At 39.5% G+C, this 15376-nt stretch overlaps 2 protein-coding genes across 4 annotated transcripts; both read right to left on the bottom strand.

Moving 5' to 3' along the window:
• Positions 1-1101: 1101 nt before the first annotated feature.
• LOC137031702 (CMRF35-like molecule 3) lies at positions 1102-3788 on the bottom strand. Its single transcript, XM_067402874.1, has 5 exons — positions 3551-3788; positions 2817-2879; positions 2376-2720; positions 2134-2256; positions 1102-2004 (listed from the first exon to the last, which is right to left on the bottom strand). The coding sequence occupies exons 1-5, from the start codon at positions 3786-3788 to the stop codon at positions 1973-1975; spliced, it is 801 nt and encodes a 266-aa protein (XP_067258975.1). The 3' UTR covers positions 1102-1972.
• A 271-nt stretch (positions 3789-4059) lies between these two features.
• LOC137031694 (CMRF35-like molecule 8) lies at positions 4060-15180 on the bottom strand. Of its 3 annotated transcripts, none has more exons than XM_067402858.1 (11): positions 15062-15180; positions 14559-14897; positions 14317-14439; positions 6631-7889; positions 6140-6466; positions 5755-5841; positions 5395-5463; positions 4961-5077; positions 4844-4872; positions 4453-4738; positions 4060-4197 (listed from the first exon to the last, which is right to left on the bottom strand). In XM_067402858.1, the coding sequence occupies exons 4-11, from the start codon at positions 6668-6670 to the stop codon at positions 4082-4084; spliced, it is 1071 nt and encodes a 356-aa protein (XP_067258959.1). In that variant the 5' UTR covers positions 6671-7889; positions 14317-14439; positions 14559-14897; positions 15062-15180; the 3' UTR covers positions 4060-4081. The 3 variants fall into 3 exon arrangements, with proteins under 3 accessions (XP_067258959.1, XP_067258958.1, XP_067258960.1); XM_067402857.1 differs by having other exon boundaries at positions 4844-4899; positions 4970-5077; XM_067402859.1 differs by having other exon boundaries at positions 4970-5077.
• Between the last annotated feature and the right edge of the window lie 196 nt (positions 15181-15376).

Here is a 15376-nt window from a genome sequence, read left to right as displayed (position 1 = left end):
ATGTTGTCGTCGCTGAAGGAGAAAGGACTGAAATCCTATGGCGAAACGCCTGCTTATATAGCCCCTTTCCCCGCCCCTTTCGGCGGGAAAGTTCGCTCACTCTGTCGCCATAGGTCGCGCAGCTATGCCGTGCCATCATTGGTTCAACAACTTGTCTATGAGTGAACCAATGACGGTGCAGTTACACTGCATTATTGAAAAAGGCTTCAGTAACGGGGAAAAAGGGAGACTTTTCCCCATACGCAGTACGAGTGAAGTATCGAAAGGGAACTTCATTTGTGTTCTGAAGATGAACGAAAGTCTTGGAACGACATGAGGGTGAGTAATTAATGACAGAATTTTCATTTTTGGGTGAACATTTTTGTCAGGAAATATATGCAAACAAGAACAGCTTTATTGGACATAAGGTTATATTTTAATAATAACATACAAATTGTGAAGGACTAAAATGAATTTGCTGTGGCTTTTCTAAGAAATTTGTAGTGATATTTGCATAATTTCTTGTGGTTTTGCAGTAAAAATACACCACAGACAGCATTCTCCTTCTAACATTGTTGTTACTTTTCCGACCTCAAGAACCACGGCAGGGCTCCAGGCTGTTTGACGGCACCAGTAACGGTAAAATGTGCAGGAATTAAGAAAAAATGCAAGCTCCTCTGAAAATTGTGAAGTCTGCTTGATTTATTTGATTAAATTCTGGAGAGACTGTCTAGATCACTCATTTTAGGTCATATATATTTCGATTAACTTTGACCTACTTTTTTAGGATATTCTTGTACCACACTGATATAACAATCAATATAAAAAAGCAAAAGAAAACATTCCATCCATTCTTTGTTTTCAACAACATGCAGACTGGGCTTTGTGATGGAACTGCCATGTGTTAATGAGTTTAATGAAAAGCTATCAAGTCAAAAAAATAAATAAATAAAATACAAAAATAAATTACTAAAAACATATTAAAAACTATATTTGCTTACCTGCATGTCATGTGACCACTAACCAGCATCAGAGAATCATGAACTTAATTATTTAATTATTTCAAGTAAACATTAGGTCAAAAAACAGGTTCAGCTGACAAAAAAGCTGCATTACATGTAAATGAAACGCTGTAAATTTGTACATTTTAATGTGTTTGAAAGGCAAAAGCCCTCCAAAGACAGTGATATACAGTATGGTTAAATTACTCTCTAAATTATTCATAATTAAAAAAATATATTATTAATGTTCATCAAGAGTTGATTAGAAATGCAATGTTGCAATTTTTAGAGAACACACAAGAGTTTAGTAAGTCCAGAGATCAGAAGCTGTTTTCCTCAGTTTTCAGTAATACACACTTGATTTGTGGCCTACAACAAAGATTGTATCAAATTTGATACTCATTAGACATTGAAACATAGTTAAGTAGTTATTGGTGTATATGGTTGACATTGGATCTGAAAAACTCAGAAAAGAATGTCTTTTCACATGTTCCACAATGTCAATATTAGAGAAAACTGTCATTGCAAAAAATGTACCAAATCTGATGTAGAAGAATTAAAACAACACTGAGTTACAGAGTGATCAATAATTTCATACACAATATAAAGGTTTACAATTTTATTATTACGGAATGATACACTGTATTGTGATTTAACTTTGGCAATAAGGGAACAGAACCGTTAAAAATACAGGCTACTGATCTGAAATATTCAGTGTTTTACAAATGTTTCGTGGATGTGTTGCTGTTACGTAGATCAGTTCTGTCCTGTGAAGCGACTTCATATTGGCATAATAATCACAGTCTGGATCTGTCACCTGATTGGTTGAGTGGGTGTGACTGTGATTTGAATCAGGCTGTGATTGGTTACTGTGACATAAAATGTAGGTACTTTTGGCTGGTTGTTGAGGTGTGATGTAGGCGTCTGACTGGATAAAAATGATACTGTTTGTAATCTCTTCATTCCCGCTGGAGAAAACCTTTAGTGAACCTTCAATCTTCAACACAGAAGTAGTTTTCAGCGCCTGCATGTACAGTAAAGACATTCACCTTTAACACACATTTGACCTCAAAGGGAATCATCTACAGTAACATGTATAGAAATGCACAATATACAAAAAAGAAGAATGATAGCATTAGACAGATGAACTGACCTGCTGAGACATGATGATCTGTGGGGTTCATATCGGTGGATTGTGGATTCAGATCTGCTGTACTGAAATGTGATGGTGTTTTAGGGAAAGGGCTGATGGTTGAAACCTCATCGGTCTTTGATTCTGATGGATGACAGGAAAAATCAACTTAAAGTCAATGACACTGAATTTAATTTAAAACACATTAATATTCATTTGTTCTGTGGTCTATAGCTTCACTTGTAATAAATATAATCACTTACCCTGTTTAACCTGCAACAAAATCTCTGAATAGAGATCAGTTAAAGACAAATCAGTAATTAAAGTCCTCCTCTCCACAACACACCAGTATAGTCCTTTATCCTCTGTTCTCAGATCAGTGATGGTGACGGTGAAAACTCTGTTGGTCGTGTCGTCAGTCAGAGAGAATCTCTCGTCTTGAGCTGGAGATCCTGATTCAACCATGATGTTTTTAAATCCAATGATGAGACAGTCCCCTTTACAAAAATACTTTGAATTTGATTCATATCCAGGTTTATATGGGCATCTGATCTCAACTCTCTCTCCTCTGTGTCCTGTAACTGTATCTGGAGCCCCTACAACAACAGCTGAAACAGAAATGATTATATAGATCATGTGATAACAGAGTAAATCAAGAGATCATGTCAAACTTTGTGTAAAAGAGCTCAGAGTCTCAAACTCACCTGTACAGATGCTGGAAAAGAGCAGCAGAACGTCCCACATGATCAACTTTGATAAGAGCTTATCTAAAATAAAAGATCAAACTCTGTGTGACAAACGATACTGTCGTTCTCTTCCGTACTGAGTGAACGATGTGGCATCAACAACTGATGTTATAATTTCCTTCCCCTTCTGTCTCTCTAACCACATCAACTCTACTGTGGTGTAAAAATCAGTTTAAATGAGGCTAATCTGATAAATGACGTTCACTTGATCTTACTGCGTCTTCTGGAACTAACATAGTTCAAATTTCCTTTAGGATTTCCAATGTGGTTGGATGCATTGATGTCACACATATTCCCAGATTACTGTATGGAATGGAAGGATAGTCTGAGGTATTGTTGTGTAAAACATTTTAAGTACCACATCAATATAATATAGAGAGAGATATATGTACAGTCGTGCTCAAAATTATTCATACTCTTGGTAAATATGACCAAAGAAGGCTGTGAAAATAAATCTGCATCGTTAATAGTTTTGATCTTTTATTTATAAAATCTACAAAAATCCAACTTTCATTGGAGAATAAGAATTTTAAATGGGGAGGAAAATCTCATTATGAGAGAAAATGTTTTTCTCTAATACACACTGCTCACAATTAATCATACCCTTTTATTCAATACTTTTTTCAACCTCCTTTTCCCAAGATAACATTTCTGATTCGTCTTCTATAATGCCTGATGAGTTTAGAGAACACCTGAGGAGAGATCAGAGATCATTCCTTCATGCAGAATCTCTCCAGATCCTTCAGATTCCACCTCCATGCTGGTGCTCCTTCTTTTCAGTTCACTCCACTCATTTTCTTTAGGGTTCAGGTCAGGGGACTGGGATGGCCATGGCAGAAGCTTGGTTTTGTGTTCAGTGACACATTTTTGTGTTGGTTTTGATGTTTGTTTTAGATCATGGTCCTGATGGAAGATACAACCACAGACCATTATATGACTTCTAAGTGTCAGGTTTTGATTTTTTTTATCTGTGTAATGTTTTTCATCACCTGTAGAGGGCGAGATGGAGCTCAGCTCTCTGAAATACACTCAGATCAGGGTTGCCAAGTGTGTCGTTTTTCCCCGCAGGTTGAAGGTTTGACCTTTCATAAATTATATTTGGAATACTTTTACCCATTTTTTATTCTATCAATGATAAAACAGTATAAGATGATGAGAACATACAGTGTTTTAGTGTAATGCATAACATTGAGTGTGAAATATCTGTTGTAGGTACAGGAGAGTCATGTTTTGAGTTCTGATGTTTGGATCAGGGTCATTGGGTTAGTTTTGTTACTCAGATCTGGCAACCCTGAATCTGAGACATGAATCACTTCACACAGAGGATACAGGACTGGAGCTAAACAGGTTAAAAAGAAGGGTAAGTTGACTTTTTTATATGCTTTAACTGTAAAAGAAGTGTATCAATTACATAAAAAAAATCACACAATTTTATTTTGTTGTTAGCTGCTTATCTTATTGGTGAAGCATAGTGAACATTATAAACTTATAAACTGTGTTTTGTACATAAAAGTCTCAAAATATTGATTCATGATAGATTTTAACAGACTTTGACAGACTTTTTATTTACTGTTGATCACTGAATATATCACACCCTCATTTCTTGAAATGATTTGTGGATGTGTTGAGATGTTTTGTGGATGTGCTGCTGTCACGTAGATCAGTTCTCTCCTGCTGTCCTGTGTTGGGTCAGGTGACTTTACATTGGCATAATAATCACAGTCTGGATCTGTCACCTGATTGGTCGAGTGGGTGTGACTGGGGTTTGAATCATGCTGCTGTTTGGTTACTGTGGCGTAAACAGTAGAGAGTTCTGGGTGGGTGTTGAGGTGTGATGCAGGCGTCTGATTGGGTGTAGATGTTACCGCGGCGACGTCAGTCTGAGAAACAATCAATAATTTACTAGTTTATATAGATAATACTCTCTACAGATCGATAAACAATCATATTTCTGAACTTCTACAGTTAGAGATTTGAACACCCACCTCTGTATTGTGCTGCACATTTTGCTGAACTAAAGATGAATGAAAACAGAGAAACACTAAGTCAATTCATACACTAAAACAGAGCTTATACAATACTAATTACGAACAAACTGTCACCTGTCCCACATTTCTTTTTCCTCTTTTTCAGGATGAGGATTGTTCCAGAAAACAGAGTCAGAACCAGCAGAACCGAACCCAGACCGCCAGCAACAGAAGCCAGGTCTGAACGCATCGCTAAACACATGACATTAAATTATATATATATATATATATATAACACAATACTGATTATGATTGTGCTGTTACATGAATAACAACAATCTATGTTATTATTATTGTGTATTATTGTCATTATTGTGTAACTGAAGTGAAACTGCACTGGTAAACCTCGACTCTTCAGAGGAAAACACTTCTTTCTATGATTCAACCAAAAAACCAAATTAACCAAATCAGTGTGTGTCTCAAATGTTCAAAGCAATTTCCGTTCAAAAGAGTGATCATGTGATCAAAGAGGGAGCCGTTGCATCATGGGTAGTGTAGTTTGAGCTTACTAGTGGTTGGCTGATGGAGTTCAACTGTAGTATTTTCTGTTCTTGCTGTTTCACTTTCAGTTTGAGTGACTGACAGAGAGAAACACCAGTGGTGAGTGAACAAGACGCTCATGCATCATGAATATGAACACATAAACAAACCCCACATTTACATTTTATGTTCTTGTAAAAACACTTTCTTATCCTACACAATTTGTACATTTTTAAGAAAGGAGCAAATGCCTGTGGACCGAATCTTCAGATTTTAACACATTTCATCTCAAAGGAATCATCTATCATATTTAAATACATTAAAGTACAGTTAGATGTTCAATATTCAAGAAATCAGAGTCATATAGAGCGACAGACAGATGAACTGACCTGATTGTAGATTCAGATCTGTTGTGCTGAAAGACGACTGTGTTTTTGAAAAAGGGCTGATGGTTGAAACTTCAGTGGTCTTTTTATCTGAAGGATCACAGAAAAGATCGACTTAAAACACTGACACTGAATTCAACTTAAAAATGCATATAATCTTTTATTCACTCTGTTTTAATCTCCGTTTCATGTTGTGCCAAAGAAAACCCTTTAAACACAGTAAAATCACTGTAACACACAGTCTGTAATAGTATTTTACACTCATCACACTCGAGTCTAAGCAGACGATCAACAGTACAATATGAGTCAACTTACAAGATGACTTAATGACTAACTGTTCACTCACTCTACATCATTTCTGTTACAGATATCAAAATGAATCACTTACCCTGATTAACCTTCAGCAAAATCTCTGAATAGAGATCAGCTAAAGGTAAACTCCTCTCCACAGCACACCAGTATTGTCCTGCATCCTCTGTTCTCAGATCAGTGATGGTGACGGTGAAAACTCTCTTCTTCTTGTCGTCAGTCAGAGAGAATCTCTCGTCTTTAGCTTTAGATCCTGATTTAACCATGATGATTTTATTTCTAATTGTACACTTGCCTTTACAAAAATACTTTGAATATGATTCATATCCAGGTTCATATGAGCATTTGATCATAACTCTCTCTCCTCTGTGTCCTTTAACTGTATCTGGAGCTCCTACAACAACAGCTGAAACACAAATATCATTATATAGAGCTGTTATGTGTGAGCAAGAGACATCAGCAGGCCAGAATAATAACTTACAAATATCATTGATATGAGTCTGATGATCATGTGATAATCAAGAGATCATGTCAAACTGTGTGTAAAAGAGCTCAGAGTCTCAAACTCACCTGTACAGATGCTGGAAAAGAGCAGCAGAACGTCCCACATGATCAACTTTGACAAGAGTTTCTCTAAAATAAAACACCAAACTCTGTGTGACAAACTTTACTCTCGTGATCTTCTGAGTGAACAACTTGTTGCATCAGAAACTGAAATGAACATTTCCTTCCCCTTCTGTCTCTCTAACCACATCAGCTCTACATGACGTCTGTGGTTTACCAATTCACCAAACATTATTATACAGTGTTTGACCTGATGCAGAGAGAGATGTAGGAAGGAATGATCCATTTCATTAAAGGAGGTATAGCGTGTGACATTTACACAGTATGTACAATGTGTGTATTTTACACAGCACTCCAGTCTTGTTGCTGTTTGAATGTTGTTGGTGCACTACTGCTTGAAATTAAATATGAAGGTTTATTAAATGAAGGTTTACTCATGTTAAATACACTGTATAAATGTTTCAACCATGTGATTATTGTATCGTATTTTAGGAATTGGACAACTTTTGATGTGTCTGTTCACTTCCTGTGTTTATTGTCATAGGAAGAGGCTTTTTCTTTAAAATAAATTAAAGACTTTGTTGCTAGATTATCAACTTTTCACACCCTTTTCACTGAAAGTACAGAGCTTCGCACATGACATATGCAGGGGGGAGTAAATAATGCACTCAATTGATGAACAAGTGTTTTCTAAGTGTTTGGTAAATCCAGAGATCGGAAGCTGTTTTCCTCAGTTTTCACCGGTGACACAATGTCAATATTAGAGAAAACTGTCATTTAAAAAATGTACCAAATCCGATGTAGAAGAATTAAAACAACACTGAGTTACAGAGTGATCAATCATTCCATACATAGCATTAAGGTTTAAATTTTTATTATTACGAAATGATACACTGTGTTGTGATTTAACTTAGGCAATAAGGGAACAGAAATGTTACAAAAACAGGCTAGTGAGCTGAAATAGGAAATTCAGCGTTTTGCAAATGTTTAGTGGATGTGTTGCTGTCACGTAGATCAGTTCTGTCCTGTGAAACAACTTCATATTGGCATAATAATCACACTCTGGATCTGTCACCTGATTGGTCGAGTGGGTGTGACTGTGATTGGTCAGTGTGAGGTAAACCATAGAGACTTTCGGCTGGTTGTTGAGGTGTGATGCAGGCGTCTGACTGGATAAAAATGATACTGTTTGTAATCTCTTCATTCCCGCTGGAGAAAACCTCTAGTGAACCTTCAATCTTCAACACAGAAGTAGTTTTCAGCGCCTGCATGTACAGTAAAGACATTCACCTTTAACACACATTTGACCTCAAAGGGAATCATCTAACACAGGGATGGGCAACTTCGATAGTGACGAGGGCCAACATTTTTTCTCCTTGATGCCAAGGGGCCAGATTACTAATCCACACTCGCACCTTTTACACCGTCCTACTCAATTTACTTTTTATTAAGGGAAATCAATGTATAATTAATGTCATTTGTTTTTAAAGATTTTATGAACTGTAGTACAAATGGTGAAACTTAGTTTTCAGTTGACAAGCAATATTAAAGGGATAGTTCATCCAAAAAAGAAAATTCTGTCATCATTTACTCACCCTCAAGTTGTTCCAAATCTGTAAAAAATTTGTTCTGTTGAACAAAGAAGATATTTTGAAGAATGTTTGTAACCAGGTTGCTTTGGGACTAATACTATGGAAGTCATTGGTGCCCCAGAACTGTTCAGTTTCCCACATTCTTCAGAATATCTTCTTTTGTGTTGAACAGAACAAATAAATTTATACAGGTATGGATCAACCTGAGGGTGAGTAAATAATGTCAGAATTTGTATTTTTTGGGTGAACTATACCTTTAACTTCTTGATTAACAATATTAACATCTCAATGGCATTTTCTGTAAATTTGCAACAAATGTACAGTCTATTTTTGATAAGAAGCCTAAAGAACATTTTCAACTCAGCCTCGTTAAAAAGTGTTTATATTAAAATAGTTGTTCCATATGGCATTACCATAAACCACATCCTACTATGAAAATACTATTTTAAAAAAATGTATAAGAACATAATTAAGTGCATACATTCCTGCCATTCATTTGGCAAAAATGGTTTTGCTGACTGTGCATTTTACCTTTGAAATGGTGCAACTCTGATGTCACATGTGTAGGATATGTGTATCTTTCACACTTCTCGTTAGCCGCTTTTCCGCCATGGGGTAAAACCGTTCTCTTTGCTTTACCGTTCCATTCCGTTCCGAGCGGCCGGTTCCCTTTCTAAAGGGAACTCCACTCTGCGTTTGACAGAACGCATTGGGGAACCATCACGTGACCCAGGTGTCGAAAGCACTATCCAACAACTCCAATTCCTATTGGCCGACGTCATAGGCCGCGACCCGGATGTATAAAGGGAGCGCCTGGAGAGACATCTTTTTCGTCTTTCGGTCCTGTTCTGTCTGATTGCATCTATACCAAAAGACTCCGGTAGGGTTTTCTATATATACCTTACAAACGTTCATGAGAGTGTGTTTGTCCGTGTCCCAGGGTTTGACACTTGATATACATATTTTTCTGAGCATTTTCTGTCTGGAGAGGAGCACGCATACCGTTTTTACTCGTTTGGCACTCTTCCCGAGGGAAGAGCTGTCTGCATCTCTGCCTGGTGGTTCTGGCCCCAGTTTTTGCTAAGGCTTAGCGGTGGCTGCAATCATAGGGCTCACAGATGAGCTCGTTGGGAAGTTTGAGAAAGTTTTATTCTCTTAACTTCCCTGGGGCTGGCGAGAGCACCCGGATGACAATGACGTTCGTGTTTGACGTCATCGCGTCCGGCGGCGAGCGCTCCTCTGGCGGGTGTATGCGAGCTGCTGTGTGTTTGGGACGCGCTTCTCGGCGGGCTGCGGCTGCCGGGAGGGCGCGTTAAGAAAGGGGCCGCACGGACGGTTCAGTGAGCGGTTCCTTTCTGTCCATTGATACGGCAGCTTCCATACTTTCCATTCCGTTCTGATCTCCGCGTTTGAGATCGGTGAGGAATGGAAAAAACCCTAGCCATTCAGATTTGTATCTGAACCCAGACAGACGGGAGGAGAAGGAAGAGCGAGTGAGACGGTTGATCGATTGTAAACACTGTTGCGTTTGTAATCGATCTCCCAGCTATATAGGGCGATTTATAGCTACCCTCTCCTCTTCTTCTTCCACCTCCTGTGTATATATATATATATATATATATATAGATATAGATATAGATATAGATAGATATAGATATAGATATAGATAGATATAGATATAGATATAGATAGATATAGATATAGATAGATATATATAAGCATATGTCATGCTCCGATGCTTCTTATGGTCAGACTGATGGCTGGGCCTATAGTCATTGTTTCTATCAGCCCGCTGTTTCTGTTTGATAGTAAGAGGATCTTTAAGTTTAAAGAACCTTAGATTCCATCCTTTTATGTAAAAAGGAGCATTAGGAGTTTTTGGTTTTTGAGCCGCAGGAGGGTCTATATTTTATTCATTTAAAATAAAACCTTATTTCCTGTATAGTTTTCTGAGCATGTAGTCAGGAAAATTAGGGTTTTTTTGGCAAACTGAAGTTAAGCTAATATGTATATGTTTCGGTCGGCATTAATTGGCCGCCTGACATTGTTTGCTTGTGAGCTTCACTTTCTTTCTCTTATCCATGAGATTTGGAGGTGAAGCCCGGGCTTCACTAGGCTTGTGGCCTTGTAAGAAGGCCCGTAGCTTAGCGGCTAGGCTAGAGCTAGGTTTGGTCTGTTATTTACATAACCTTATGTTTACTATCCCTGATTAGGTTGTATAGTTCCTATTTCGGGTATCCTCCTGAGGGAGTTGTTAGGCCGTAAGCCATTATCCCCTTGCTTATGTAGGTGCAATTGTGAGATTAACAGCTAGGTCGTAGACTGTTTTGACTCCCTGATGCTGACTCTCAGGTGGTAGGCCCTTATCTTTGCGTAGATAAGTTATGCAGGTTTTTGCTAGGCCCCACTTCCTACAACTTTTATGCTAAGGGAATGAATTTCTCTGAGCCACTTGATATCTGTATTTATCAAGTTTGATTGGACAATGCTAGTTTTTAGCCTTTCATCTTCTAGGCTTAGAACAGATTAGTTTTTCCTTTTAAACAGCATGTATTTCAAAGTTTTTATGTTACTTTGAGTTCTAGATTTTTTCCCTACATATATATATGTGAGCTTACGTATGCTGCCACAGGTTAGCACCTGTTCTCTTAATAGTAGGCCCTTTTTGCTGTAAAGCGGACTCTATTTGAGAGGATGGTGACTACATATTCCCCAGTTAAGAGGTGTATTTGTGTCACTGAGTGCATCACCTGTTGGATTGCATACTCAAGGTAGTTAGAACCACTTTTTGAGGAAAGTTGGTATCTATTTTAGCTCCCTGGTGATCTTGTTAGTGGTTATATTGCATATAACTCAGATTGTTAGCAGTTGTTTTCTGCAATGCTGATTAACTGATCATGGTTTGCTCACATATGTACACTACCACAGGCCCTGCCATGTGTTTGTTTGAGTTAGTAGGCCTTATAGCCTCCCTTAGACCACGTTGGCTTTGTTTGGTTCCCTTTAGTCACATGTTTAGGGTACATTGCCTGTTGGAATGTTTAGTTTGTATGTGAGCTTAATATGCTGCCACAGGTTGGCACCCGCTTATATATAGCAGGCCCTTTTTGAAAGAAAAGCGGCCTCTATGTAAGTGTTTGATGAACCCTTTCCCCGTGTTACCGAGTGCATCGCCTGTCGGATTGCATACTCAGGGTAGCTAGATCACTTTTTGAGAAAAGTTTGTATCTGTCAGCTCGCTTTCAGTTATCTGTTTATCAGCTATATTGCATATAACGGTGATTGTAGGCTGGATTGTTCAGCCTCCTTCTAGTTTGCAATAATTTCATATTGGCTGTTTAATGGATATCAGTTTGCTCACATACTGTTTTCATATTACACTGCTTCAGGCCCTGCAGCATGTTTGTTTGAGATAGTAGGCTTAATTAGCCTCCCTTAGACCATGTTGGTTGTATTGGCTCCCCTTAGTCACAAGAACTTAGGGTACTTTGCCTGTTTGGAAAGTGTAGTCTAGCACAGGTAGCAGTTGGCTTCCCATAGTTAGTGGGTTAGAGCTGGTTCCCTGTAAGCTTGGTTCCCTGGAAATTCACGAACTGAAGCCACGTGTCACTGAATCGGCAGGCCACTTCAGGCCTCCTTTTTAGTTTGCACGTTGGCACAGATTGTGTTTTTCTGTGCGGCTCTGGATGAGATGTCAGTAGTGAAACCTTACTGAGGTTTGGTTTAACCTATTGTTGCCTCTGAGTCGATGATTCTAGTTGAGCTAAGAGCCACCTAGCGCTTAGGTTGGATCTTTGTGCTCCTGGAAACGGCCACGAGACTTACGCCATGTGTCCTGAAGGATGCTAAGCCTGCGGGCTGCCTTTTTTGGATACACTAGTGTTTGTTTAGGTGTATTTCTCTCTGAGAACTATTTCTATACACTTCCGTTGGCCAGGGGCCCAAGTGGTAGATTCAACCCCCTCTTTTGCGGGCTGTTTATCAGGGGACCTAAACACTGCCACGAGCTGATGCCATGTGTCTGTTGAGGTTATAGGCCTTCCAGGCCTTCCTTAATACGTGTTGGCGTACGCTGTACTCCTCTTGCTTAAAGAGTAAAAGGTGCTTTTACTGAGTACACTGCTCGTTGGATTGTGTTGGGTGGATTATCATAAGAGCACTGTGCAGCTTTCTGTTGCTGCCATGGAAGTTGTCTGTCTGCTGCCGGCTTAGACAGATGTTCAGAATGGCTTTACCAGAAACAGGCCTCTTTCTGAAGTTTACTTCTGTCTTTATGTATATAGAACTGTTGTCATGTTGTAGCCCCTCTCGGGCCTCCATGAGTATGTGCTCTTGGCATAGTCTACCTGTAAGGTGAGCTCTGCGCTTCCCCTTGGGGTTTGTAATAGTGCTTAGCTCCCTAAGCTGATTATGATGGTTCGGCCTTGATCAGGCCCTGTCTTTAGCGTCAGCCCCAGGCTGGTTTGTGCTCCCCTTTTCAGGGTTTTCAGCACACGGCCTCCTCAATGCGTTAATTAAGCACTGGGTAGATCCTAGGTGAGCGGATTATCTCCCCTCGATATGAGGGTTCATAGCACTCAGCTGAGTTCTGCTCTCCAGGATGCCCGTCTCTACGCGTGGGTCTGAGCTGGTTTCTGCCTTTCTGCAGTCACTTTTACCTACTATCTTCCTGAGGAATGCGTTTTAGAGGTTCTGTATTCAGACAGGGTTGGCCTGAACTGAGTCTGTTCCCTGAGAAGACCAGGTCGGCCTCCCTGGTGGCAATGAGGGTGACCCTGCTCCGCTCATGAGTGACTGGCCGAGGTTCCCTTTGGTTCCTTGGCCACATTCCCTTAAAAGGACCACTTTTCCTACAAGAAAATTGGGTTCTAGACGCCTTAGCGTTTTCTCTAGGCTCTATTTGCTAGAAGAGAAAGATAGAAGCCTTTGGGAAGTTCAGCTTGGGCTGTTGGCCAAAGGGAATGCTGTCACTGACAGCCTGGTGTGACCCGAGGGGGAGTTGCTGGGCAGTTTGAGAACTGCTTTGAGGCCTTTGCCTCAGCCATATTTTTGGCAGGCACTCCCCTCCAGCATGGCGGCGTGGGTATATCGCTCCCCAATGCGTTCTGTCACACGCAGAGTGGAGTTCCCTTCCGAAAGGGAACGTCTCAGGTTACGCATGTGACCATGGTTCCCTGAGAACAGGGAACGAGACTCTGCGTTCCTTTGCCATGCTTCAGGTTGCCTGCCTTCAGAACAGTCCCTCAAGACGAAAAAGATAGAGACTGTCTCTCCAGGCGCTCCCTTTATACATCCGGGTCACGCCGTATGACGTCATAGGCTGTCGCAGGCCAATAGGAATTGGAGTTGTTGGATAGTGCTTTCGACACCTGGGTCACGTGACGGTTCCCCAATGCGTTCTGTCAAATGCAGAGTCTGGTTCCCTGAGAACAGGGAACCATGGTTACATACGTAACCTGAGACGTTTTCCACTGAAGGATGAAAACGGAGCTCTGCAGTCGTTGCCTTAGTAACGCAATAGTTTACACACGAAATGCGGTGTAAATAGTGACTGCGTTATGGAGGATTATCAGTTTCTTTTAATTATTAATGTGCTTTATAAATAAATCGAGACTTGAGACTTTTAATTGTATGATTAATTTGTGTTCACGTTGCTCAAATATCATGTTTAGTAAGCTACGGAGAAAACTGGCAGCCAGTCAACAGACAGGTGACCGATCCTGAGTGGCGACATCACTCGCAATCTAGCAGTACTGTAGCCTACTGTTTGGCACGGTTGGTAAATTTTGGGTCATTTTAGTAAACTAACATTAGCACATATTCACATTCTACGCTGTAATTAATATGGGGATCACCTAGAAATAGCGACCTCTCTTGGTTTGATTTAGTAGTAACATCATAAGCTGAAGGCAATCTTTCCATTACTTACTTTTCAAATTATTTTAAATTGATCACCTGAGTAGTTCAGTGGGCCACATTTAAAGAGATGGCGGGCCGCCAGTTGCCCATCCCTGATCTAACGTGTATTGAAATATTCAAGTACAGTTAGATGCACAATATACAAGAAAGAAGAATGATAGCTTTAGATAGATGAACTGACCTGCTGAGACATGATGATCTGTGGGGTTCATATCGGTGGATTGTGGATTCAGATCTGCTGTACTGAAATGTGATGGTGTTTTGGAGAAAGGGCTGATGGTTGAAACCTCATCGGTCTTTGATTCTGATGGATGACAGGAAAAATCAACTTAAAGTCAATGACACTGAATTTAATTTAAAACACATTAATATTCATTTGTTCTGTGGTCTATAGCTTCACTTGTAATAAATATAATCACTTACCCTGTTTAACCTGCAACAAAATTTCTGAATAGAGATCAGTTAAAGACAAATCAGAAATTAAAGTCCTCTCCACAGCACACCGGTATTGTCCTTCATCCTCTGTTCTCAGATCAGTGATGGTGACGGTGAAAACTCTGTTGGTCGTGTCGTCAGTCAGAGAGAATCTCTCGTCTTGAGCTGGAGATCCTGATTTAACCATGATGTTTTTATTTAACAATAAACACTCCCCTCTACAAAAAAACTTTGAATTTAATTCATATCCAGGTTTATATGAGCATCTGATCTCAACTCTCTCTCCTCTGTGTCCTTTAACTGTAACTGGAGCTCCTACAACAACAGCTGAAACACAAATATCATTATATAGAGCTGTTATGTGTGAGCAAGAGACATCAGCAGGCCAGAATAATAACTTACAAATATCATTGATATGAGTCTGATGATCATGTGATAATCAAGAGATCATGTCAAACTGTGTGTAAAAGAGCTCAGAGTCTCAAACTCACCTGTACAGATGCTGGAAAAGAGCAGCAGAACGTCCCACATGATCAACTTTGACAAGAGTTTCGCTAAAATAAAAGATCAAACTCTGTGTGACAAACGCTACTGTCGTTCTCTTCCGTACTGAGTGAACGATGTGGCATCAACAACTGATGTTATAATTTCCTTCCCCTTCTGTCTCTCTAACCACATCAACTCTACTGTGGTGTAAAAATCAGTTTAAATGAGGCTAATCTGATAAATGACGTTCACTTGAACTTACTGCGTCTTCTGGAACTCAAATTCAAATTTTATGTAGGATTTCAATATGTCAATATAAT

Source organism: Chanodichthys erythropterus, chromosome 12, assembly GCF_024489055.1.
Source record: "Chanodichthys erythropterus isolate Z2021 chromosome 12, ASM2448905v1, whole genome shotgun sequence".
Taxonomy (NCBI): domain Eukaryota; kingdom Metazoa; phylum Chordata; class Actinopteri; order Cypriniformes; family Xenocyprididae; genus Chanodichthys; species Chanodichthys erythropterus.
The sequence above is the reverse complement of the archived record's forward strand: the minus strand, read 5'-3'. Positions and strand labels throughout refer to the sequence as shown.

Bases quoted from the DNA above. Each gene is read 5' to 3' on its own strand.
- LOC137031702 (XM_067402874.1), bottom strand. From the start codon at position 3,788: ATGGTCTGTGGTTGTATCTTCCATCAGGACCATGATCTAAAACAAACA. The intron at 2,880-3,550 runs GTGTTCTCTAAA...CTTTTATTTTAG, and splicing joins GATCTCTGATCTCTCCTCAG to ATAAGCTCTTATCAAAGTTG. The intron at 2,721-2,816 runs GTGAGTTTGAGA...TTTCTGTTTCAG, and splicing joins CTTTTCCAGCATCTGTACAG to CTGTTGTTGTAGGGGCTCCA.
- LOC137031694 (XM_067402857.1), bottom strand. From the start codon at position 6,670: ATGTGGGACGTTCTGCTGCTCTTTTCCAGCATCTGTACAG. The intron at 6,467-6,630 runs GTGAGTTTGAGA...TTTGTGTTTCAG, and splicing joins CTTTTCCAGCATCTGTACAG to CTGTTGTTGTAGGAGCTCCA. The intron at 4,900-4,969 runs GTGGGACAGGTG...GAATTGACTTAG, and splicing joins GAAAAAGAGGAAAAAGAAAT to TGTTTCTCTGTTTTCATTCA.